The following is a 24,478-nucleotide window of genomic DNA, read 5'->3' on the forward strand; positions in this document are numbered from 1 at the left end:
AAAGTACCAGTTTATGCCATAAATTATCTAATAACACTACAATTTTAAAATAAATGCATAGACAATAAGTATAATTAAATATCTAAACTCAAACTTCACAGTCCAAATAAAATTTTAATTTTAATTAATTATTTCTCCATCAACCATTCTAAAGTAATACGAGGTTTCTAACATTTGCAATTATTAAAAGGTCAGGTATATTATGTTACACATATCCCACACAGGACATAATATCTAATTATTAGCACATGTTATTTTAAAAAAATATTTAATAACATAGTTTAATAAATAATTACTTTTATTTGAGAAAGGAAAATCATAGTAAACTTCAACACATGACATAATATTTCTCGACACTGATCACCCGATTGTACGGCGTCGATCCTGAGAAGTGTATTGATAAAAGATGCCAAATCACTGCTTATGTCGTCAATCTATGAGTATCACATTGAATTTCATTTCGCATTTGTCATTTGAAACATTCGATCGATGGTCATTTGTTAAATTAACCAAACACTCATTTTGTAAGAATAAAATATGGCACAATTTTCGTAATAATTACTTACAGTTCCTACATAATAAAATTATGCCATAATTTTTCATTTTATGATCAAACATGACCTAAACAACTGCAATATGTGCCATACAAAAAATTATAAATTAAATAATAAAAAAAGTAAATGAAAAAAAAAATAAACAAAGATATATCAAATGTAGTGAATATAGATAAAAAAATTTGATTAATCATGGAGATAACAAAATTCAACTAATTTCATTGAGTATCAATTATTAATTAATGGCAACACAATATATAAAAACCAACACCACCAATAATAGTTAAAATGAATATTTAAATAAAGTTCCAAGGATATATATTGATTTAGCACAAGTTTCAACCCAAACCATAACACAATAATCAACCCTAGAAAATTATGGCTCAACATTTATGGAGATCAGTCCCTAAGCAAGCTGAAAAGCTAAAAATCCATTATTAAGATTTGAAATAAAACTTGTATTCTCTACGTTCTATAAATCAATCTCCATCCAATGCACTTTGAAAAATAAAAGAATTTTCAATACTTTGTAATCAAACTCAGGGAGAGAATACAAAACATAGATCAACTACCTTCGTAATAAAAAAATACTAACTTCCTTTTCAAGTGAGAGTTCGAAAGATCAACTCTCTCTTACAATGATTGAAGTGAATGACTTGTCTACTTTATTTAGAAAAATAAAAAAAAATTATAAGACCTCTAATATAAAAGCCTTTTTTTTTCTCACTATCTAAAGATAACTCTCTTTTCTCATTCAAATACCATTTTTTCCCCTAAGACTTCACATTACATAATTCTTAAATGTTAATGAAAGATTTTATATCATTGATTTTAATGAAACATTTTCTAATTTTAGTCTTGCCAAAATGAAAAAAATTAAGAGTATACTAAGTTACCCTACACAAATAAAATACTAAGAATATATATATATTAATGTCGATGAAAAAAACTTAAAATAATCATGTATAAATAGAACAGTAATTTAATACAAAGAACTAACCTCATATAATGAAGCTAAAATACGTAATACCCTAATATGCATACAACGAAAAACATACACTTAGAATAAGACAAATCACTAAAAATCTCTGCATTAAATTTGTCAAACCGGATGACAAGCAAATTTGTCTTATTCATGCTTGGGCTAGTTTGGATCCATCAAATAGATTTTGGAATAATTTAATTTATTTCAAAATAAATTTCTCCAAATTAAATACAATTTAATACTAAATATTAATTCAATCAAATAAAAATAACTTAATCTTCATTTGATTTTCAATTTTTTTATCTCATTCCATTCTAACGGAAGTCAAACAAATCTTCCATGTATCCGAATTCACATTTAAAAACTCATTGTTAAAATAAAAGTTGATAAATATAATAAAACTCCTAATCTGATAATCTCCTCCATTAATTCTCTCCAACATATAGCAATGTATCCATAATCTATTTGTCCATAAGATCAAATGGTAATTTACAAGACTCTTCTAATTCTGATTAAAATAACCTGAATAACACCAACATCCATACCATAACCATTTTTTTCAATAAAATAATACCATAAACTTTCACACTCATATAACACTAGACTCTTACTTTTATATAAATCAAATTACCACTAAAAAGAAAGAAAAAAAATTGCAATAACATTATTACAAAAAAAAACATAAATTATTTCCATCACTAAAAGTCTAAAACCAACAAGAGTGTATTATACTAAACATCATTAGCTAAACATCTCTCTCAAATCAAACATTTCATGTCATGTCTCTCTCTCTTTCTCTCTATCTATCTCTAAGTTCTCTCACTTAACACTCTGGTTCTTTTTCTTTTTTTTTCTCTCACAACCTCACGCAAACACATACACACACACACACACACACACACACACACTACTTCACATTCTTTCGTACGTTTCACTTTCTGAAATCTCCTCTGGCTGCTGCACTGCAGCTCCTCAGATGAAGCAAAAGCTGGTCCCTTTCCACCTCGGAAAAGAAACAAATACTCCATTCCACCAATCCCTATTCACCATACACTCACACCATCCAAACTTTAAAACTAGTTTCCTTTTTTCTTTCTTTTTTTTTTATATGTATTTTGTTTTCTAAAACCAACACTAATCCCTTAATTCTCATAGAATTCTATCTATTGACAGAAATTATTATTTAAAAAAAAAACAGACACAGTGTCATATACTTCTAATAAAACCTGCAAACAAGAGAAACAAAAGAGAAGGAAAAAGACTACACTTATCTATCTAGTACCACACATTCTCAAATCCAACTCAATAATGACAGAATTTAATTATCACAACTCAGGTTCAACAATACCTGCAAAAGAAAGAGAAGACAAGTACTTCATATTCTCAAATCTTACTCAATATTGACAGAATTTTGATTTTCAAATGAGAGCATTTATGAACTAACACAAAAAATAAAAATCAAAACTTAGTTTGCAAACAAGAGAAAGAGAAGAAAAAGAGAAGAACATAATACCATGAGTCAAGTACTTCACATTCCCCAAATCCCTACACAATGTTGACAGAATTTAATTATCAAAGATGAACATTTATGGAGTGACACTGAATATCAAAAGAGCAGTTATTAATTCATTTATTACCAAATTAGGAATATGAAAAACAAAAGAGTGAGAGAGAGAGAAATAATCAAAGAGTTTAGCAATGGAAAGCTTGAAGAAATTCTCAAAACACAGTGAGGGTTCCAAATTTGGCAAAAGAATTAGAGGAAAGACACAAGATCATCACCTCAAGCCTTGAAGACAAGTACACCAGCTACCTCCCCAGATCCAAACTGAAAAGAAACTAGAAATCAAACAATGTTAGAGAAAAATTCAAACAAAAAATCAAGACTTTTTTTCTTGTAATTATCAGCTGAAAGATCTGCCATGATTTCCCACGTCTTTCTTGAACTTTGCACTGAAAAACAAGTTCACCTTCAAATCAAAAGATTAAAAAAAAAAAGCAAACCCTTGAGAGTCCACAGTTCAAGAAAGCCGTGGAAAAACATGCCCAAAATCTTGTCCTCCTTCCGTTTCAAAATTCTCAAACCCTAACAATCAAAGCAAAACAAAAGATGAAAAAACACCATAAATAGCAAGAATTCATGCGAAATTATCATCGAAAACCTAGATTTAGACATCCAAAAGAAAGCTGACGAAGTATAGAATGGAGATTACAGCATTGAGATTGAAAAAACCGAATTAATGAGCTGAAAAAAGAGGGAAAAAAAGGAAAGGAAAAAAGAGGAAGAAGAGATGGAGATGGAGATGGCGATGAAGATGGATGGGATGGGATGGTTTGGTGTGTGGGGGAGGCTAAGGGCCAGGCCCACGTCCATGGCCTTTAAATAAAAACATCTCTTTTTTTGCGTTTATACCCCTGTAATATTTTCTAATTATAATTTTCATCATTTGCATTTATTAATTTTATTTTAATTTCTGTTATATAAAATTATATATATATATATATATATATATATATGTTGTCAATGCGTATATTATAGGAATCTTCTGTTTTATTATGCATATTTTGTGTTTTTTTTTGCTTGATGATAAATAAAATTATTGTAAGTCATGTGAAATAACAAAATTAATTTATTAGGAAGATTAAATTAATTAATCTCAAAGTTCTTTACTAATGACTTCTTTTTTATTGGCACAGGATCCACATCTTGCCAAGATGACAGGTTCAAATCTCAGTTTGTATAAAGTGAGAACACAAATGTGTTGAGATATTAACTCCACATTATATGTAGAGCTGTTGATCCATATTTTGTAAATAAAATATATAAAAAAATCAATGTTATTTGGAAGGAGCTAATCAAACCATCCATTCTAACTTCTTTTGTTTTTTTTACAAATACAACAAGCTCATATATAGTCTGTTTCATACGAGTCAAGATTTGATCATTCAACTAGTATGCCCTCACTATGCGATACAGGCCCGAGATGCAAGCCTGAATCTATAATCAGGGGATTTCTTATCACACTATGTCTAGCAAGACTTGAACGTGGTACTCTTAAATTCCAACACCAATGTCTTATATAATGAAATTAATGCCACTTGACTATAAACCTTCGTCCAGGCTTCTTAATTTTGATATAATAATATTACATAGATGTTTTTAAAGATGTTAAAATAAATATTGATTTTATCAAGGGTGAAAATGAAAAAAAGAAGCCATAATGATGAATCAGCCCGGCCCACAAAATTCACCCCTCTCACGTGCGGCCCAACTCGGCTCACATAAGGGGAAACGACTGCCTGCCAAAACGCTGAATCCACCGTTGGATCAAAGATCAAACGGTCCAAAAGAGATCTGAATCCCAAACAAACGTTTCTCCGTTTCCCACTAAACACTCGCACGTCACTGCCGCGTTGTACGCCAAGCGATTCCTCTTGCCAGCGTCTCAGGACTCACACGTGCGGGGCCCGTATGTCCGCGCACGTGCCCCGCACGTACCGTGAGTTTTATGATTTAATGCTTGGGATCTCGCGGATTATGTTGTGACTGCGAATCTTAAAGCAGAGCTTTGGATTTGAGGGATGGTTGCGACGTGGCACAGATTGATTGGCTGGTTAATGTGTTATGGAAATTTACTAAGTGGGATCCAGTTAAATGTGACAGCGTGACATGATAAGATAAGCAATGAGGTCTAGACTAGTTCCAGACGATGTTAGCATAGGATGCTAGTTTTGATTGATGTGAAACAATTAGCTCAGCCTTTGTGTTTGGATTTATTTTATTAATATAATTATTAATAAAAAAAAATTAACAAAATTATCATCTTAATATTTATATAATTAACATATTTTATATTATAGATGTAAAATAGCTGACGAACACCCAGAAGATCGGGCCTCTTATAAATAGAGTGATTTTTGATATATTTATCATTTCATATCATATATATATATATATAGATATTTAGTGATATTTAAGTTGTAATTATTTACATAATAATTTTTTTGAGAATACATATGTAATTATTATAATTAGAGAAAATTTAAAAAATAATAATAAATATGTTGTTAAAAAAAAAACACAGAAGTTTGTTTTCTTCGTTTCTAACTTATATAGTTTCTTCAACTAGGAAAAAAATTATTAACAAACCATTGTTGTTAACTCACAGAGATAAAATCCATTCTTTCTCAAAATTATAATAAAAAAACTAAAATATAAAAACCCAGCATAGATATCTTTTATAATAAAATAACCATTTTACCCACATAAATTAACACCATTCCCGTTTTTATTATTTGGAGAACCACACAGTTTTAAAACAAAAAAAAACAAACATTTTTAATAAAACTAAAAAACCATTTTTTTAAAAAAAAAAATTTTCCTTATAATTATACCCTAATATTTGAGAGAATATAGATTCAAACAAGCGACCGTAAAAAAAAAAAAGTTAAAAAATAATTCAACAATTTGGTAGAATACTCTATTGTTAACTATATTACTTAAAGATTAAAAAAAAAAAATCTCCATTTTTTTTTTGGAGAACCTTATCCGTGTAATTTTGGAATTTGGCAGCAGTAAATATGCAGAAAAATCCAAACTTATTTTAAATTAAGAGAATAAGGGGAAAATAATTTATACTATTTAAGTGTGCTTTTGTAATTTAGCTTAAAATTTTAGTTTTTTCCCCCTATATACTAACTATTATTATTCAAAATTAAAACGCTCAGGATGGTGAGTTTCAAACGATTTTGTAGAAACAATATATAATGGCTTTGAATAGTACAATTAATGAGTAATAACTAAGAAAAATAGTACTCAAGTAGATAACTTGCAAGAGAACGTTAGCAATAGAAGTATGAAATCCAGTAGTATTTGGACAATTTTGTACCTTAACTTCAACTTTTGTGTTTGAATATCCAATTTCACAACTACGAAATACTACCAATATATATATATATATATATATACATACATGAAGAAGCTATATGAAAAGACAGTTTTGCCCTCAGTAGTTCTATAAAAATCAACAGCCAGAGTAGGACTAGAAAGTAAGACCGTCACCTGCTTATTAAATTCAAAAGTATAAAGTTTTTATTTGTTTGATTAGCTAAGATTAAAAAAAAACGTTATTGCCAATAATAATAATAATACTATGCTAAACATTATCTGCAGACGCTCGTAAATGATGAAAAATAAAGAAGAAAGTTTCAAGAACAGCGAGTGACGTTAGAATTTAGGGAGAGAGCGCGACGGGAAGGAAAAAGCGTTGGATGTTGAACAACGTAAATGGCTCGAGCTCATAATAATATATAGATATTCGAGTGAATTTAAAATTAAAAGTTGTGTTTGCATGAGATAAGTGGCATTTCACTAAATCTTTGACTAAAAAATTGTGCAAGCCCAACATATTGCAAGGGTATATTTGTAAAAATACACATGAAAGAAAAAAAACATCCCAGTGAATTATGAAACAACAGCAGATGATCACATGCAAAATATATATATATGGATGAAATGTATATATATATATATATATATATCTGTATTCACTTTGGTCCCCAATCCAAAACATGTTCAATTTGGTCCTTCAAATCAATTAAAAAAAAATATTTGAGTACTCCCTATACCAATATATATCCCCCTTTCAAAAACTAAATCCTATGCATATATAATATAAATAACATTTCATTTATTCAGACACCCTGTTGACAACAAGCATGACAAATGCAATACTGAACATAACTTGAATGAGTACTATTAAGAGAGATTTTGCACAATAAGGACTGGATATCAGAGTTTTGCCAGGACAAGATCTGATGCCTCTTTTTAATTCCCTGGGAACAAACAGATCTTCAACAATGACACAGTAATAATAACTCCTATCCATTATGATCAAAATAAATTTTGATTTTGCTTTCAAGAATGCATGCAAGAATTCAAATCTAAAAAAAAAAAATGAATGGAAACACCACAAGTCAAAAAAGTCTCAACCTTTAAAATGGAATAAGTGAACAAATCTTTTGACAATGGTCAGGAATTAAACAAAGCAAGCACTCAAGAACAGAAAGAGAAGTGGATGTTGCTTTAAGGGATTAACAAAGAGTAAGAGCTCACAAAAGGGGTTACATGATTTGAGAGCATGCCGCCTTTTTTTTTTTCGGTGTGTAAACACAGTCCACAAATGCGAAAAGGAAACACTTAAAAAAGACGTCGGCCACTACGCATACTTTTGTCTTTAAAAAGAAAATTTGTGGTGCCAATGCTTGAAATAGATGCATACCATGATAAAACTTTATTTCATAGATTGATCATAATGAGGAGATGACAAGTTGTAGCATGTCACAGGCTATGCAAATATGGCATCATATCGAAATTATTAATGGCAATTAGACAGACTTTTTCGGAGTGGAAGACATGGTTTAAAACATGGTGCTTATACTTGGACACTAAAGTTTCTTTACTAGTTGCTTTCTTTGGGTCATTAGTCTGCTTGTGATCCTTAAAGCAAGATCTACTGCTATCATGCAAAGGATCTTTCTATTGTAAGAGGAAAACATAAGCTTCTCATAATACTCTATTCTGAAAGATAAATCTAGAGAAAGAGAATGTATGGCTACCATACTTCATATAGAATGGAAAAATTGTAAGGGCACTATTCTTCTTTGAGAATGTCAACATTGGCATGGCAATTCACTTTCTTCTTTGAATCATTGAAACAGGAAGAGTAAAAAGAAAGACTGAGAACCTACTTCAGAAATACTCCAAGTGATGCCTTTGCTACAGTTCAGGCCAACATCTAAACCGAATAAAAGGAAATAGGAGCTCATAAAAAATAAGCAATTGAGTTTGATTAAAAAAAACAATGACAAGTGCTATATTAGAGTGATATAGCGAGCATGATTGGAAGAAGATTGTGAGATGGGTGAGAGAGATATGTATGAAAGCAAATGGATGGCAGAAAACCAAAGGATAGCTTCACCTTCAAATATCACCACTGTGGCTCAAGATCTTTCTTCATATGAACCAGTTGCCACCGCAAGCTCTTCTTCACTTCTAGAACTTGATGCTCTTTCCATGAACTGGAGACGGGAAATTCCGTAAGTAAATATGTGCTTGTCTCTTTGTTATCCTTCCTTAGCTGAACATTTCTTTTTCTGTGAAGTCAAAAAAAAATCCGTGTTATTAGGTATGATACAATATTTGCCATCTAATTTGCTTTTGAGTAATCATTCTATTGCTCCACTTAAACATATGTTTAGAAAATCAAGCATCTTCTAATTTCTTCATGTGTGAAAGCAGCAGGAGTAATGATCATCTTGCCAACTGGTTTCCTTCACCCAACCCCATGCATGCCCTCAAACAAGGACAGATAAAATCAGAGCTATTTCTGATTTCGAGTAAGCATCAGTTATCTTCTCAAACTGATGAAGCATCATCCCAGTCTCTGGAGTCGATAGTGAACAACCAATTACTGTCATCTAATGAAGCTCAGTCACAGAAGCCTTCACCAGAAAGTAGTAGCATTGCTTCCCAGCAGAAGCGCACAGTTTCTACCATTTCTACACTCAAGGTAAGGTGCACTAATGTATCACATGACTCTTATAGCACTATATTGCAGATGACTAGTTATCATCCATGAAACACGAAATTCTTATCACTTGTGAAATTTTAAGGATCAATGAATTACTGAACCATTCCAGAGAAACTAAATTGCCCAGTTATAATTCAAAATAGTTGCAGGTTAGGAAAGAGAAACTTGGAGATAGAATTACAACTCTGCAACAACTGGTTTCACCCTTTGGTAAGGTGAGATATCATCTAGTTTATGACACATCCTTCAATTACGCCAATTTTGAACTAACTGTAATTTAGTCATCAAGATGATTGTTATAATCATACAATGTCTTTGATATGAGATACCATGGGTAAGAAAAGGAACACAATTCAGTCCTTGTGTGTGTTTTCAGACAGACACTGCTTCAGTCTTGTTGGATACTATTGAATACATCAAGTCTCTGCATGACCAAGTAAATGTAAGTGAAAATCTACTCAGTGCTCGTCATTTCTTATGATGATCATTCAAAACCAATTTGTTCTAAATCTAATAGAACTAAAACATCTATTTTTTTCATGTGTTTTTCAGGTACTGTTTGCTCCATATTCAAGGACGGTTGGTACATCTTCCTTCTAAATTCGTTACTTTTACACTCTGCTGCTCCACCATTCAGTTTGTGGAATACATATTGTCTCACTGCACTTACTGTTCTTGATCCATTCTAGACACAAAATAGATTTCCAAAACGAACAAACCCAAATCCATTCTTCTTCGAGGGCAGTGTTATCAAATCAAACAGTTGGATTGGATCCATATCAGCCACAAGGCAAGCTTAAGGTCAACATAACTAGCCACATGCCCCAATTTAGTTCCCAGTCATTCTCATGTTCAGTTAAATCCCAAACCTACCCATTATTTGTGAATGCCACTCCAAATCAGGTTAGCAACATTTGGTATAGACTTCAAAAAAAAAAAAATAAATAAATAAAAAATAAATGTCACTGTCAAGCCTTTATCAGTGTAAGAGTATCCAAAATGAGTACTCACTCCAACCATGGTCCTAGCAACACAAATCACATCATTATTTAATTAATCATCATGAATTCCTTTAAACACACTAAATTTAAGTTCTTTTTCCCAGAACCAATGGATAGTTGAGGGAGAGAGTGATCTGACAAGTAAGGGATTATGTCTAGTTCCGATCTCCACAATCAGCAATGCTGCATATGACACTTCTATGGATGTTTGGACTCCCACTTTCGGCTCAACTTCTGTTCAAGTCATTAATCAACAATCAGCCATTCCACAATCATATTAAAAGTGAACTACTTTTGGAGGTTTTCAAGCTTATTCATCTCAAGTCCATCAACTGAAAGACATATGCTCACATTCATGGTTATAAATAAAATAAAGGACAAGTGGCAATGATGGGTGCATATGATACTACCCACTTGTTTGTAGCTTGCAAATTGACAAAGAAACACTAGATGATATCAACAGGTTGATGCATGCTTGCTTTTGGATTTATCCATTATCTTATACAAAAATCACTCATATTAGTTTAATTTATTCTATAATGGAGGACATCTGACTCATGATAAGTGCATGAACCACCACCACCTCTTTGTCTGTAGCATGTTTATTTATTATGAAGAACTAGTTTATCATCAAACAAAAAGAATTAATATGTGATTGGCGGAAGGTTTGCCCATTAATTTGCTTAGAGTCAATCATATCAGTCCTAATATAAACAAAACATACATATTTTTTAAATTACAATTGCACATTCTAGAATAGCCATATGACTTGGACTGGTGAAGGTTGTAGATATTAATCAAAGACTCCTTGGCATTGTCAATCCTCAAGGACCTCTAGCTCTAAAATGTATTCTGAATTAAGAATCTTTGAGAACCATAGTCCTTCTAATGAAACCAAACTGATTAAAAATAGGCAAGAAAATCAAATAAACAAGGGAATTTGATATTCCATATCCTCCCTCAGGATGCAATTCAAGGCCTAACTGTAAAGAATATTCTTTTCTTGTCGTTGGGGAAATGAAATTTTTACTTTTTTCTGCCTTAAAATTTTTAGTTCCCAAAGCATTTTCCACCGGGAATTTGGATGCAGACAAAAATCATCAATTAAATAAATGTGGCAAATATTTTGTCATTGACCGTATAGTCCCTTTTAAGCTGACGACGGTGCTTCAAATTTGACAATAACACTATAAACTTATGATTGTTATCTTTTTCAGGATAGAACAATTTCAAATTATAAAATAATGCTCTCCAGCTTGATACAATAGCTAAAGATTAAATTACCTAATATAAAATTAATTGACTATCAACAGTGTTCCCATGCACCTTCAGCAAGTGCTCTAACATGCACAAGCACAGGTTCAAAATAAACAATGGCCAAAAGAAAGGGAACTTCACAAATGTCAGAATGAAATAACAGAAATTTTAGTGAAGCTCCATATCATAGTTAATCGGAGTGAAGACACAATGTCCTTTAAAAATTTTCAACAATTCATAAAAAACAAAAATGAATTTAATGATGGCTACAATGGCACATAATTAAAGCAATTTTCAGCCAACAACTAGATTTCACTGACCATAGGAAAGAACTAGCTCATCTTCTGATCAGAAGCATTACTTTCATTTCAACATGAGAACAATGATAAAAGTTTGATGTGATTATATAACTGTTGAAAAGAAACCACGGAGATTCAACTATAGCTGTCCATTATCACAAAAAAACCATTGGTTGTTTGTCAAAAGAGCTGAAATAATCTGAATAACTACAGCAAAGGGAAGGTAGAATACAGAACGAAAGCGACCGATTTAAATTATGACTCTATAGCAGAAAATATAAAATTTCCAGAAAAGTAGGAAACCACGTGACATGCATTTCCACAGTGCAGGAAGTCAAATGTGTCATCGTAAAGAAAAATTTGGAGAGGAATTAATGTACCAGCAGTTAAAGAGTAAGAGCATCTCAGTTTAGTGATTTTTAGAGGGGTTAATCTAAATTTCTACAGAAGTAGAAACTCATGATGCGTGAATTTTCAGGGCAGTAAAGTAAAGCTAAGAACTCTGGCAAGGTAAAACATGTGAAGAAAAGGTAACCAATGCCCGGGCAGTTCTAATCACCATGCATGCGAATCAGTGTCACAAAACGATGCCTCTGATATGGCCAGACAGATGTGTTGTTCTTTAAAGAATATGTACATTTTTTGGAAATCCACAAATATGCAGATGGATATCTGAAAAAAAAGGGATCAAAGATTAATAGAATAGAAAGTCAATTTGACTAAGAGTCAACCATTTTCTGAGTGTATCTAAATGCTAACGGCCAAAAGGCATTACCAGCCTGACCTAAACATTATGATAACAAACAACCACCACAAAAGTGGATGTTTTATACTTTGAAGGGATGGTTCAAAATAAGTACCTTTACAAGAGCTTGGAGCTCAATCTTTGTTGCAACTTCACAGCATTTGCAGAACCTAGTAGGAACTTGAACACTGAATAAGGGCAACCAAAAAAGCGAAGCAAATTATGGCAACCCCTCTCTTCATTCCCATCATTTTCTGAGCTTAAGCTATTGATATATGTGTTTCCTTTGTAAATGAATACGAGCTGCTGCATCAACAACACACTGATACCAATTTCAACAGACAAGCTTGCAAATGCCAGGTAGATAAGAACAAGGCCTCTTGCTGACAAAAGCAATGTAGAATCAGCTAAAGCAGCAGCGATGAGCTTCATTGTCCCAATAGCACCCAGACTACTTGATCTACTCGAGGTGAGATATTTGTACTCCAAAGGAGGCCAGACATGATAACCCGCGTAGATTGACATAGCAGCCACATAAGTGCAACTGATTACAACAGATATAAGAAATGCAATGAAAGATCGGTGATTTGCTGCTCCAACACAGTTGCCTATCTGCAAAGAAATAGAACATGTGGAATATTTTCACTATAATCTTATGGAAACATTAACTATTAAATTCTTCTCTATTAGATTTATTAAACAAGTTTCTTGCGCTTATAGATGCATGAATAAATCCAAGGCATTCACAATCTTAGACATGGTTAACATATAAACAAATGACAATATAAACTATGCTTCATGAGCAAGACAACTAAGGCAAAGTTCACAGAGATATGAGTTATCAATGTATCACTCAGCAACTGAGATATGGATGCACAAGAACTTATATGACTGGCTAAGGATTTAAGAACACCCATTCTAAAAATTCTCACTGCACAACTAACATGACAAGGCTCAGTCTCTTCATGATTAAGCCTTGTTGAGGCTGGATCATCTAAACAGGGCACTTCTTTTAACCATTTCATCATAAACTATCAAGGCCTTTTGAACTCTTTCCTAATAATGCAAAAAATAAAAAATAAAAAAAATAAAGAACTTAGATAATAAAATGAGATCATTCAACCAATACGATAATCAGAAAATTATCCATTTTTCTCAAAAAAGATAAGGAAAACTCCAGCTAGCTTGTTATCAGGATAAGAGAGGTTTCCAATTATGATTATGGCCCTAGAAAGAAATTAGAAACAAAATAAATCAGCCCGCCTAGCACAAAAGTTGTGTGAACAACAATTTTGCCAAACTTAACAACTACAAAATTTAGCACTACAAAGAAGAACTTATCTAGCCAACACAAAAAGTATTTACAATATAATATTAACAGAGTGACATACAACTACTACACTCTTACAGAGTTAAGCAACAACAGAATTTAAATCAAGTGCTTGTCAGATCATAATCACATTAAGATTACAGTAAACTCAACCAATCGTGACGTAAATCCTAAAACTTTTCAAATTTAAATACAAAAATGTTTACATTTACTTGGGAAAATGGAGAAGTGCTCAATCCCAATAATTGCAGTAGCAAGTCCTATTCAATCAAAAGAAGTCAAATTTCCATGAGGACTTCAATAATGTAAGACCATTATGAGATTCTTTGACTATTTGAGGCCAAGTTTTATTGCCTAATTCCAATTACAACAGCTCTCAAACTATACTTGTACCTTTCTGCATTGCCTAAGTCAATACCCCAGTTTTGAAGAGATTAGCTTCTCACTTAGATCCTAAGACACTTAGTAGGGACAGAACAACTTTAAATTGCGCCAAGGCCAACCTCTCTTAACTAAACAAACAGGTGGTTTCAAATTTGACCTTATCCTTCTGTTCAATTTTTGTACCATCTATCTTTATAAGTCCTCAAAAACCTGCAGAGTTTATCAAGTACATCCTTGATCTAAGTGGATGATGGGGGAAAAAAATAGGGTTGAATGCACTTCCTACAAAATCAATGCATCAAATCATAAAAAGACAGAATTGGAATTTAGGTTTTCAATCTGTATCAATAAAAGCATTAGCATCACAAAAGCTTCGTATCCACTAGTGATATGGAATAAGTCATCCTAATACCAAAGTTCATGTCAATAAAAATAAATAATATGAACAAGAAAAAGACAAATCCCAAATGCCAGAAAAAAAGCACACTCGTGGAGTGATGAACTTACAAATGGACAATGATGATCCATGTCTAATACACAAATTTTGCAAGAACGACAGTGGTGTGATCTCGGAGATTTTGGCCTGCCACAATACAAGCAAAAGGTGTAGTTTTCAAGACTACCCTTTCCAACAACTGGATAGCTACCCCATTGGACATTTGCTTGTGTACCAGCTGGCCGGAATGCCGCCAAGTAGAAGCTCAAAATGGTGATAATAGACAATATAGCTGTTAGTGTGCAATGGAATACACCACAAAAGTAGCTAACTGAAAAGATAACTGGGTATACTGCCCAAACACCAGCACCTGCAATTGTAAAACAGTAGCATGCATTATAATTATAAACAGCTGGGGAAAACAATTTTGATAACATTTATGGATGTGAAAAAAAAAAGAAACTACAGTTAGCAGCATCCCCAATTACAATTAGTAAATGCAAATTAAAAAAAAAAAAAAGCCAAGGCAGAGACCAGTTTCACAACTCACATATCACAAAGATTATAAAGAGAAAAAGAAGACCAACAAAGAACCCATCCCGCAAACACCTCCACCAGGAAAAGCAAACACTATCAGGCTTTCTCACAGATTGGTTTTGATCCGTTATTGCTCCACACCATCCACACTTGAAGACCGGTGCATAAGATGCAAGATGAAGGCGTAAACCACATCCCCAGCAAGCTGTCTCAAAATCCTCTATCACAGATTTATTACAATGCTCTTCCTGCATTCAATCAGGCATCTAAGACAAGTCAAAACTACTACCACAAATTCAAATCCTCACCATTTTTTCACTCCAAATAAGTCCATATCCACTAACAACCAATTCAAATTTTACTTTCAGAGCACAAGACCAACATATCAGCATCAAAGAAAGGAAGGCAAACAGAAAAGGCACAATCTTGAATTTCAAATGTAAATAAATCTAATTATTCTCACAATTTTTACTCAATTCCATTAAAAAAAAGTGCATGCATGAGTTTGATTCATATACTTCAAATCACAAATATTAACTAAAATTCAAATCCAATCAAAAGCTGAGTTCCATCACACAACACCACCATATCAAATTCAAAAACAAGAAGGTAAACAGAAAAGACTTGATCTTGAATTCTTTACCGAATTGAAATGAAAAACAACCAATAAAAAGATCATGAAGATTATGAAAAATATGGAGAAGTGAACACCTCGGGAGCCTCTTCATCCATCGGAGAATGAACGGAGAAGGGGAAGGGATCGAGGAGTTGAGGGTTTTGGGGGTTTGCTTGAGATGCGGGAAAGGTGAAAACAAGATGAAAAAAAACGATGTTTTCGTCCGGTGTCGGTCCTCTTCTTCTTCATTGTTTTCTTTTGACTTATTTGCTAATTACCCCTTGATAATTTTAAATTTCATAGTAAATCCCTTTATTTGCTAGTTACCCCTTGGTAATTTTAAATTTCATAGTAAACCACTTATTTACTAATTACCACCTTGGTTTGTTTGAAACATATCAACTACCTCTTGCCCTATTAATATCATGTCTTTTGCATAGGGTCTTTGTTACTGAGAGTATTTGAGATCAAATCTCAAATTTCACAGGATGTGAGGTCATAGTAGTGTTGATGTATTAATTTCATACTTGTACATATCTATAGTTTTTTAAATGAGAAGCGTCTTGTTACCTATTTGTAAAAAACAAAAAAAATAATTATTATTTGAAACCTCTTTGTGGCTTTTTTTTTCATTAATTCATAGAAAAACCACTGATTGATCATACTCTCACATAGGAATTCCCAGACAAAAACTCCCTCATCCTCTTATGATGAATGGTCAATGGAGAAAACTTAAATGAAATGTATTAGGTAAGTTCATATAGTTCACCATTGGATTTTTTACACTTTGTTTTAAGATGAGTAATTTAATTAAAAAAATTATGAGTATTATGATAAAATTGTTACATTTTAATATATTTTTGAGACAGATGTGAGAAGCTTAATGAGCATTACACTAGCTACACTTACAACACTGCAAGTCCACCTCCTTACAAATTGCCTTCTGTGATGCTTTCAGAAGAAATTATTTGATAAAGATTCATTATCAAACAAATCATATTTGGATCTCTTCCGGTTTATTAGTTTAAACTTGCAACTTTTCCTTAAATGGCTTTTTATTTCCACAGACTTGGTAATTCCTTCAACTCCGAGTGAATCTTATTTAACATATTATTTTCTTCATCTATATATTTATCAATTTGTCCCATTCACCTTTTTTGTCTAAACTTGATTTGACATGTTGAATAACTCATACTTAATAATGAAAGAAAAGTTTCAAATTTAACCAATAATTTCTTGGTTTATTGACACAAAAATCTCATCCATAGGGTGTAAGTGTTTTTATAGATGAAATAAATTCAAATCTCAACTCACACATAGACGAAGCCACAAATGATATGAAGTATTAACTCTTTATCTTAACACACACCTAACATGACTTGTCCACATTTATTCATCTTCTTTTTCTTGAATCACAATTGCACAACCCGAAAGCATCCTCAATTTTTACAATGCATAGTTATATTCACTGAAAACCAGAAATTTCGAATTTAATAGAATTAGAATTTGCCACCGAAGAAAAACATAGATCAATCAACCTCACTTGTTTCTATTGCACCATATATGTTTAACATAAAAAATACAGCGCATTTTAAAATGAGTGATTTTAATGTATATCTATTATTGTTATTATTATTTATTTTATTTTATTTTTAAAAAGAGCATTTTGTGTTATTGGATCGGGTATAGGGTTTGGATCCGACCCGTTAGTAAGGCGGTAATACGGATCACATGAGAAGCAACCGAAACCCTACACCACTCGTTCTCTTCTCCTCGCCGGAGACTTGGCCATCCATGGCGTTCTCTTGCTCCTCCCTCCCCATCTTCCACCCTCTTCATCTCAATGGCACCTCTGTGAGCTCCTCCGTTATCCTTTCTTTCAAATATCTCAAATTTCCTACTTGATTTTTATGTTTTCATGTCGTTGTGCTTACATTTGTTGTTGCTTTAGCTTTGGAAATTGTTGCTAATTTGATCTAGTTTTAATGCTCAATCTTTGGGTTATTCCATTCTTTTAATGTTATTTGAAGTGCTTACTGGTTACTAGTGCCCTGGTTCTACTGAAAAGGTTGTGCCTTTAATGGTGGGAAGAGTTTCAATGTCTTTTGAAGGAATGGTTTTGTAGGGTGCTACTTTTGAGATTATTGAAATTTTGTAGAATTAATGGTGTTTTATACTAGTTCAATTTTGAAGTTGAAGAAGAAATGAAGACAAGTTTAGTAGCACAAAGTGTGTGCATCTACCTACTAAATCTCTAATGGTTGTGAGGGTTCCGTTGTCTTGCAAAGAAATGTTCTTTGAGGCAGGTGTCTCTTGTTTAGTTGTTATAGAAAGGTAGCTTTGAGATTATGGTAAATTTATAGAAGCAATGTTATTTGAATGTTCTTAGCTTCTATTTTATGGATTCTAGGGTATAATTTTGAAGTTGGAGAAGAAATGAAGGGAAGTGGGATTGGTTTAGGGAGCATGAAGATGGTAGGGTAGTACATTAATGGTACCAATTGGTTGCATCTTCCTAACTAAATCTCTCAAAGAAATGGTTTTCAGGACATTGTTTTCTTGTGTAGTTGATGAAGCATCATTAGGTATTACTGAGGTAGTTTTCAGTTGAAGCAATGGTGCTTAATACATGTAGCTTTTTGGGTTTTATCTGGTGTTCCAAGTAGTGGCGGAGCTAGACATTTTTTATAAGGGGGGCAAATAAAATCTTGTAAATCAAATTTTGAATACAATCAAAATCATATAATAACACAAGTTAAATATCATAACTAGTTAAAGTCTTTTACATAAAGAACTAGTACAAAACAATAACAAGACTTCCAAGGTTTGATTCTGATGTTGAAAAAGAAATGACGAGAAAAGGACCTATGGGTTTAGTTGGCATTAACATCATAAAAATGGTTAAGGGTTAGATCAATAGAATGAAGTGTGTGCATTCTCGTGATCAAATCTCTTACGGCTGTTAGACATGCAATGTCCTGCAAAGAAACAGATTTTGGTACAATGATTTCGTGTTTAGGCATCTTCAACATTGTCTTGATATGATGGAAAATTCGTGGAAGCAATGGTCCTTAATATACTTATCTTTTTGTTGTATCATGTCCTAGAGTTTAATTCAGAATCATGATGGGTTTAGAGGGCGGAAAAGATGGTAGTTAAGTAGATCGACAGTACAAAATTTGATGCATCCTCTTAGCTAAAATTTTGATTGTTGTAAGAGGTCCTATGTACTGCAAAGAAATGGATTTTGGGAAACATTTCTTGTTTAGTTGATGAAGCGTGATCTCTAAGTATCTTGAAAGTTGTTTTATAGGAAGGTGGTTTTGAGATGATGGAAAATTTATAAAAGCCTTGTACTTAGATTTTTAAACTTACATATTATGGGTTTTAATTTTGAAGTTGGGGAAGAAATGAAGAGAATTCCAAGGGTTTTTAATTGACATAAACATGTACCATGGAGTGGATCAAAAGTACGAAATGGTTATGGCTTCCTCATTAAATCTTTAGCCCTCTAACCATAATAAAGAATTTGAAGTAATTCGAATCTTGTAGATGAAATAAATAAGGAAAATTGATGCTATTTAGATTAAGTTCTATATATTTGTGATTGTGAATCTCCAGTGTTGACAAATTGGTTTAGAGCCACTAGCTTCGGAAGACATGGCATTATTGCCTTAAAATGGTTTATGTTTAAGTGTTGTACATGAAAAGATTGAATGCATCTAAATTTTAAATGAATTAAGAAGATAATGCAATCTTTAATTCGATCTAGATATATTCATGATATTCTACTTTTCACATCTTTCTCTCTTACTGTGGCCACACCAAATATATTATTTGTCTGAAAAGAAACTAATTATGCTTACTCTTCACCAAATGAGCCATTAACCTGATGTTTTCTCAAAAGCGAGCTCAAGTTTTTTATGACTGGAATTTATCGCCACCCATTGCTTCATGTGTTGGTGTTTGCAGAGAAGAAATTTTGTATTTCAATGCCTCATGTTGAAATTGTGGTTCAATCAAAAGTTGTTTCCAATAGTGAATTGACTGAGCCAAAATTCAACTGTATTACTGATCAAACTCAAAACCATGTTGTTTATAAATTGAGCAATCCTATACTTCTCTCATTGCCAAACATTACAATTGAGATCCATTAAGAAAAGCATTACTCTTGCAAATTTATTGCTGATCTTCTTCTTTGTTTTGCTATCAACCCTTTTCTCCTTCCCTACATCAACAAAAGAGCCAAAAAGTTGGTAAAGAGTGCATTGCAGTAAATACATTAGACTACTTAATACTTAAACATCATAGTAATTTTGGGCTTGAATATATAAGTCTAAGTTTCTCATCCTATGAGTTTTAAGTTCTTGGGTGCTGTCATGTACAGTGTCACTAGTTAAAATAGACTAACACATTGTAATTGACATATTAAACTAACTAATAGTTCTAGATAGTAGTAGATTTTGGACTCTGCATTGCAAGGCATTTGCACTTTCTTCCTGTTTCTTTTATGTAAAGTAAACCTGTGCTATTCCCTGCACTGCTGATTCTGGGCTTCAGTCTTAGACCATAAGGGCTATTAGGAAATTTCACCTGAAATACTCTCTTTCTTATGTAGTATTTACTAACATAACATGCTCAACAGAGGTTCATCACTCCCCAAACCGGTTTTAAACGGCGATGGCACTTGACATACAAAGCTGGAGTGCAATGTTCTCTTGGTGTCAACCCTTCTGCTCTTTCAGCAACACCTAACCCCGGGAAAATTTTAGACTTCGAATCAGTGCAAACCCTCACAACAACTTATTTGCCGAAGTTCTCTCTCGATGCTGCTTCTGATTTCACTCAAAGACTAGTACTAGCAGACCTGGACCCTGCAACAGCAAAAGTGGCAATTGGTATTACCGGCCCTTTCTTATCGGCATTTGGATTCCTATTCATTCTCAGAATAGTTATGTCATGGTACCCGAAGCTGCCTGTTGGAAAATTCCCGTATGTTTTGGCGTATGCACCCACAGAACCATTTCTCAGAATCACAAGGAAATTGATACCTCCCCTCGGTGGTGTCGATGTTACTCCTGTGGTTTGGTTTGGCCTTGTGAGTTTTCTGAATGAGATTTTGGTCGGTCCACAGGGATTGTTAGTTCTGCTATCACAACAAGCCTAGCAAATGAACATATGTAAAACATTGCTGCTCATTGATATATAAAAGTGAGTTTGTTTTTGTAATATCATCCGCGCCGACAAACAAAAAAATAAACAAGGATTCCAACATCTCTCAAATTTCAGCTACAAGGAAATCCCCTCCCAGAGAAACCTGCAGTTGATAATTCATATTAAGTCATCCAACTCACATTCAATTGAGGAGAAATGCTCGAAAATGATGTGATACCTTTTCGCCAAGCTTGAATGGAGAAAGGCCTTTGTAAAGGCAACTCCCACACCGGAATGCATCACCAAGGCCACACTGTTATGGAGTTTTGAATTGAATTATGGTTTGTTTGATTATCTGTCAGAGTTATCAGTGTGATTCGAAGATTGAGAAACTCACATTGCCACATGCTGATTGGGGATTATTTATCTGCTCTGCAGTTAGCCCCAACTTCTCCACTTTGTTCTCGGCCTCAGCCCTACCACAAGTGCAGTTCTTGCATGCTTTCCTTGTGCTCCCAACTTCACAATCTCCGACTACATTGAATACTCCAAAGCATTAAGAACATTGCCACAACAGTACAGAATGATGATCATTACAACAAGCTATTACTGTTCTTAAATCTCACCAGGTGGTAACTGAGGTTTCTTCAGGTCTTCCTCTGTCAGCAGACTATCTTCATCAATGAAATCCAATTCCTCGTCAATTTGAATCTTACCAGTAAATGCTTTCTTGATGTCGAATGATGCCCCGACATTCCAAGCAGCCTTCTCACACTTGATCTGCAAATGCAGCAAAAGTATGAGAAACTATGTGTCCTCAAAGAATACAATTCAATTAGATACATTCAAAAAATTCGCACCGTGAAGGATCGGTAACCTTCTACTGAAAAGAAATCTTTTGCATCATGCAAAGCTTGAAACTCCAGAAATCCTGCCATGGTTGCTGCCCGCTCTAGTTGTGATTTCAACTGCAGTTACACTGACTATTGAGCAATCATCTGAATAAGTTTGCAGCAAACAAACAGCATTGCTTTATCATTACCTCGGAAAATTTGTCATTAATTGGGAAGTAAGCCTGGATGAGAATTTTCCCACCGGGTTTCGACACTCGACCGATTTCTTCAAGCCATTGATTTCTAATGAGCTCTGGTGTTTTTGATATTGAGACAACAATATCCTTTGACGAAGACTCAACCGGCAGCTTCCCACCTGTAAGGATACCAATTTAGTTTCAATCCTATCTTGTACTTTCTCCAAACATTCAAGGAGTTTCTGCCAAACAAGAGTGAGGTATACTAAATACAATAATAAGATTACCATGCGTAGTTCACTATGAATCAATGGATATACATTATGCATTTGGAGTATGATTTCAGTGACATGAAATACAACATTATTGCATATTGAATATTGTTGTGATCAATTCTTCAAGGTAGAGGCCAAATTAATTAAAAAATAAAATAAAATAAATTTGAATGCTTGTCCTCAAACCACTCATTTTAAAGGGCTCGTCTATCTCATTGAATATTTATTTTTGGGTTACCCTATATATATATATATATATATATATAAAATAATAATAATAATAATAATAATAATAATAATAATAATAATATTTTATTTCTTTCCCAACTAAAAAATTGAAAGTTTTTTTAAAAAAAACTACATTTTGAAAAACATAAAATTTATTATACATCATTTAATCTACAATAAGAAAAAACCCCTCTCTAATTAGAGGTTTTAAAAAAACATTTAAAAAAAAATCATAAAGTGCATATATCTAAAAAATTCAAACGTTTTTTAAGTACGTACTTGTTTTTTAAAAATCTAAATAGGTTTGATTGTAGTTGTTTGATCATGACTTAACAATTTTACTATGTTTTAACAATTTTTAATACTATTTAATATTGTATATAAATTGATACATCGTGTGATGTCAAATCGAGAGATTTCCTAGATGACATGCTATATATATAATTTAAATATACAATTAAAATGCCTTTTTTTATTTAAATAGTCAAATAATAACATTGGATTATTTCCTAAAATTATCCAATTATTTTTCCATTCTAAAGTGAGATAAACCACAAGAATTCCATTCATTAATAATCAAACAAATTTAGGGGAAAAAAAAGAAACAAGGAAGAACACAGATGAGATGAAGGATTAATTTTTTTTTTTTTTATAGGGCACTAAGTTTTGAATTTATTTCTTTCAGGTTGCCAAGTTTTAATTTGCATTGTAAAGGTTACTCAAGTTTGATTTCGTTTCACCGGAAGATTACCAGCGAGTGACCATATCCATGCTACTTATGTGGATGCTGGAAAAAATACAGCCACGTCCTCAGTCTGAGATGGAGCCTCCACGTCAGTCATTCTGTCTACGTCAGCAGACTTATACACATCAACAGTCAGCAGAGTTGGTAACCGTTTTGATACTAAATGAAAATTTAGTGACCGAAATGAAATAATATAAGTTGTTAAATAATATTTCACACTTAAATTTGTTATGGAAATATATTTTGTCATTTCATTTGGGTCACTAAGTTTTCATTTAGTATCAAAACGCTTACCAATTTTGCTGACATGGACAGACTGGTTGACATGGAGGCTCCATCTCAGGTTGAGGACATGGTGAGCTGTGCTAACTATGTTTTTTTCCGGTGAAATAAAAACAAACTTAAGTAATTTTTATGATAAAAATTAAAACTTAGTAACCAGAAATAAAAAATAATAAATTCAAAACTTAGTGACCAATAAAAGAAAAAAATTAATCCGAAAGATCCAAAAAGGCTCACGGTGAACACAGGCTTGAGTGACAACGAGCGCATCATCAACATCATCATCGGAGACGATAGGCCCAAGATCACTCACAGCAGCGAGAACCACACGAACAGGAACAGCGATGAAATCCGTGACCACGATGATCCTTGCATTCACAGTACCAAACTCCTACAAAAATCCCAAAAACCCTCAATCAATTAAATGCTCAATGCTCAGATTCAAACCCCCAAATCACAATCAGAGCTAGAAATCAACAAAGATTATTGAGAAGAAGGCACAGATCGAAGGACACTCACCATTTTACGAACCCTCGTTAGGGTTTTCAGTGAACCCGTGAGCAAGACCACCACCCACTCCCTTTTCGCCATGGTTGATGTGTGTGTATTTATAGGCACGAGGAGAGAGAGAGCTTTCAAAGAATGAATGGTGAGGATTGAGAGAAGGTTGGAGTGAAGTTTATGAACGGTGGAGATAAATGGGATTTTGTGCTGAGTTGGATGGCATGGGAGTGAGACACGTGGACTTTGGGACTCGTGGATGGCGGGAGATCCGCCTGCGCACCAGCGTGGAAAGCCGAGGGGAGCGAACGCGCACGTGCTGAGCTAATTAGGGACAGCCACGTCAGCACAAAAGGTTAAGTGATGAGTCCAAACGGTTAGCTGTGAAAGTGATGCATGGGGTTCTATCTAATGTATATACTATATATTAGCTGTGAAAGAGATATGGTAATCTAGGACTCCTATATTATTGTTTTTTAAGGACGTTTTACTTGTAGCCATTTAAGTACTGTATATTTTTATTATTA

The 24,478-nt window shown here is 33.2% G+C and overlaps 4 protein-coding genes and 1 long non-coding RNA gene across 8 annotated transcripts; 2 read left to right on the forward strand and 3 right to left on the reverse strand.

Moving 5' to 3' along the window:
- Positions 1-280: 280 nt before the first annotated feature.
- Positions 281-3,870, reverse strand: LOC120265521. Of its 2 annotated transcripts, none has more exons than XR_005537673.1 (3): positions 3,322-3,870; positions 3,053-3,084; positions 281-384 (listed from the first exon to the last, which is right to left on the reverse strand). It is a non-coding gene; the product is annotated as an uncharacterized LOC120265521 (long non-coding RNA). The 2 variants fall into 2 exon arrangements; XR_005537672.1 differs by lacking the exon at positions 281-384 and adding an exon at positions 2,384-2,887.
- Positions 3,871-7,490: 3,620 nt separating this feature from the next.
- On the forward strand, positions 7,491-10,541 carry LOC120260072 (transcription factor bHLH112-like). Of its 3 annotated transcripts, XM_039267523.1 has the most exons (7): positions 7,491-8,183; positions 8,260-8,637; positions 8,840-9,110; positions 9,275-9,346; positions 9,508-9,573; positions 9,684-9,710; positions 10,237-10,541. In XM_039267523.1, the coding sequence occupies exons 2-7, from the start codon at positions 8,459-8,461 to the stop codon at positions 10,411-10,413; spliced, it is 792 nt and encodes a 263-aa protein (XP_039123457.1). In that variant the 5' UTR covers positions 7,491-8,183; positions 8,260-8,458; the 3' UTR covers positions 10,414-10,541. The 3 variants fall into 3 exon arrangements, with proteins under 3 accessions (XP_039123457.1, XP_039123454.1, XP_039123463.1); XM_039267520.1 differs by having other exon boundaries at positions 7,491-8,637; XM_039267529.1 differs by having other exon boundaries at positions 7,492-8,637; positions 9,281-9,346.
- A 2,007-nt stretch (positions 10,542-12,548) lies between these two features.
- On the reverse strand, positions 12,549-15,972 carry LOC120260065 (protein S-acyltransferase 11-like). The gene is made up of 4 exons (XM_039267512.1): positions 15,832-15,972; positions 15,134-15,368; positions 14,655-14,953; positions 12,549-13,045 (listed from the first exon to the last, which is right to left on the reverse strand). The coding sequence occupies exons 1-4, from the start codon at positions 15,850-15,852 to the stop codon at positions 12,551-12,553; spliced, it is 1,050 nt and encodes a 349-aa protein (XP_039123446.1). The 5' UTR covers positions 15,853-15,972; the 3' UTR covers positions 12,549-12,550.
- Positions 15,973-17,457: 1,485 nt separating this feature from the next.
- LOC120260059 (protein COFACTOR ASSEMBLY OF COMPLEX C SUBUNIT B CCB3, chloroplastic) lies at positions 17,458-20,965 on the forward strand. The gene is made up of 2 exons (XM_039267505.1): positions 17,458-17,590; positions 20,382-20,965. The coding sequence occupies exons 1-2, from the start codon at positions 17,468-17,470 to the stop codon at positions 20,901-20,903; spliced, it is 645 nt and encodes a 214-aa protein (XP_039123439.1). The 5' UTR covers positions 17,458-17,467; the 3' UTR covers positions 20,904-20,965.
- On the reverse strand, positions 20,816-24,041 carry LOC120280543 (anamorsin homolog). The gene is made up of 8 exons (XM_039287440.1): positions 23,970-24,041; positions 23,688-23,841; positions 21,933-22,099; positions 21,751-21,858; positions 21,517-21,670; positions 21,288-21,424; positions 21,129-21,203; positions 20,816-21,053 (listed from the first exon to the last, which is right to left on the reverse strand). The coding sequence occupies exons 1-8, from the start codon at positions 24,039-24,041 to the stop codon at positions 21,015-21,017; spliced, it is 906 nt and encodes a 301-aa protein (XP_039143374.1). The 3' UTR covers positions 20,816-21,014.
- Positions 24,042-24,478: the final 437 nt, after the last annotated feature.

This window comes from Dioscorea cayenensis, chromosome 1, assembly GCF_009730915.1.
Source record: "Dioscorea cayenensis subsp. rotundata cultivar TDr96_F1 chromosome 1, TDr96_F1_v2_PseudoChromosome.rev07_lg8_w22 25.fasta, whole genome shotgun sequence".
Taxonomy (NCBI): domain Eukaryota; kingdom Viridiplantae; phylum Streptophyta; class Magnoliopsida; order Dioscoreales; family Dioscoreaceae; genus Dioscorea; species Dioscorea cayenensis.

Excerpts from the sequence above, each read along its gene's own strand:
- LOC120260072 (XM_039267520.1), top strand. The coding sequence starts at position 8,459 with ATGGGTGAGAGAGATATGTATGAAAGCAAATGGATGGCAGAAAACCAA. Across the intron at positions 9,111-9,274 it reads CTACCATTTCTACACTCAAG|TTGCAGGTTAGGAAAGAGAA; the intron begins GTAAGGTGCACT and ends AATTCAAAATAG. Across the intron at positions 9,574-9,683 it reads CTCTGCATGACCAAGTAAAT|GTACTGTTTGCTCCATATTC; the intron begins GTAAGTGAAAAT and ends TGTGTTTTTCAG.
- LOC120260065 (XM_039267512.1), bottom strand. The coding sequence starts at position 15,852 with ATGGATGAAGAGGCTCCCGAG. Across the intron at positions 15,369-15,831 it reads TGGATGAAGAGGCTCCCGAG|GAAGAGCATTGTAATAAATC; the intron begins GTGTTCACTTCT and ends GATTGAATGCAG. Across the intron at positions 14,954-15,133 it reads CTTTATAATCTTTGTGATAT|GTGCTGGTGTTTGGGCAGTA; the intron begins GTGAGTTGTGAA and ends TTACAATTGCAG.
- LOC120260059 (XM_039267505.1), top strand. The coding sequence starts at position 17,468 with ATGAGAAGCAACCGAAACCCTACACCACTCGTTCTCTTCTCCTCGCCG. Across the intron at positions 17,591-20,381 it reads TTCATCTCAATGGCACCTCT|AGGTTCATCACTCCCCAAAC; the intron begins GTGAGCTCCTCC and ends CATGCTCAACAG.
- LOC120280543 (XM_039287440.1), bottom strand. The coding sequence starts at position 24,041 with ATGGCGAAAAGGGAGTGGGTGGTGGTCTTGCTCACGGGTTCACTGAAA. Across the intron at positions 23,842-23,969 it reads TAACGAGGGTTCGTAAAATG|GAGTTTGGTACTGTGAATGC; the intron begins GTGAGTGTCCTT and ends GGATTTTTGTAG. Across the intron at positions 21,425-21,516 it reads GAAACCTCAGTTACCACCTG|TCGGAGATTGTGAAGTTGGG; the intron begins GTGAGATTTAAG and ends TATTCAATGTAG.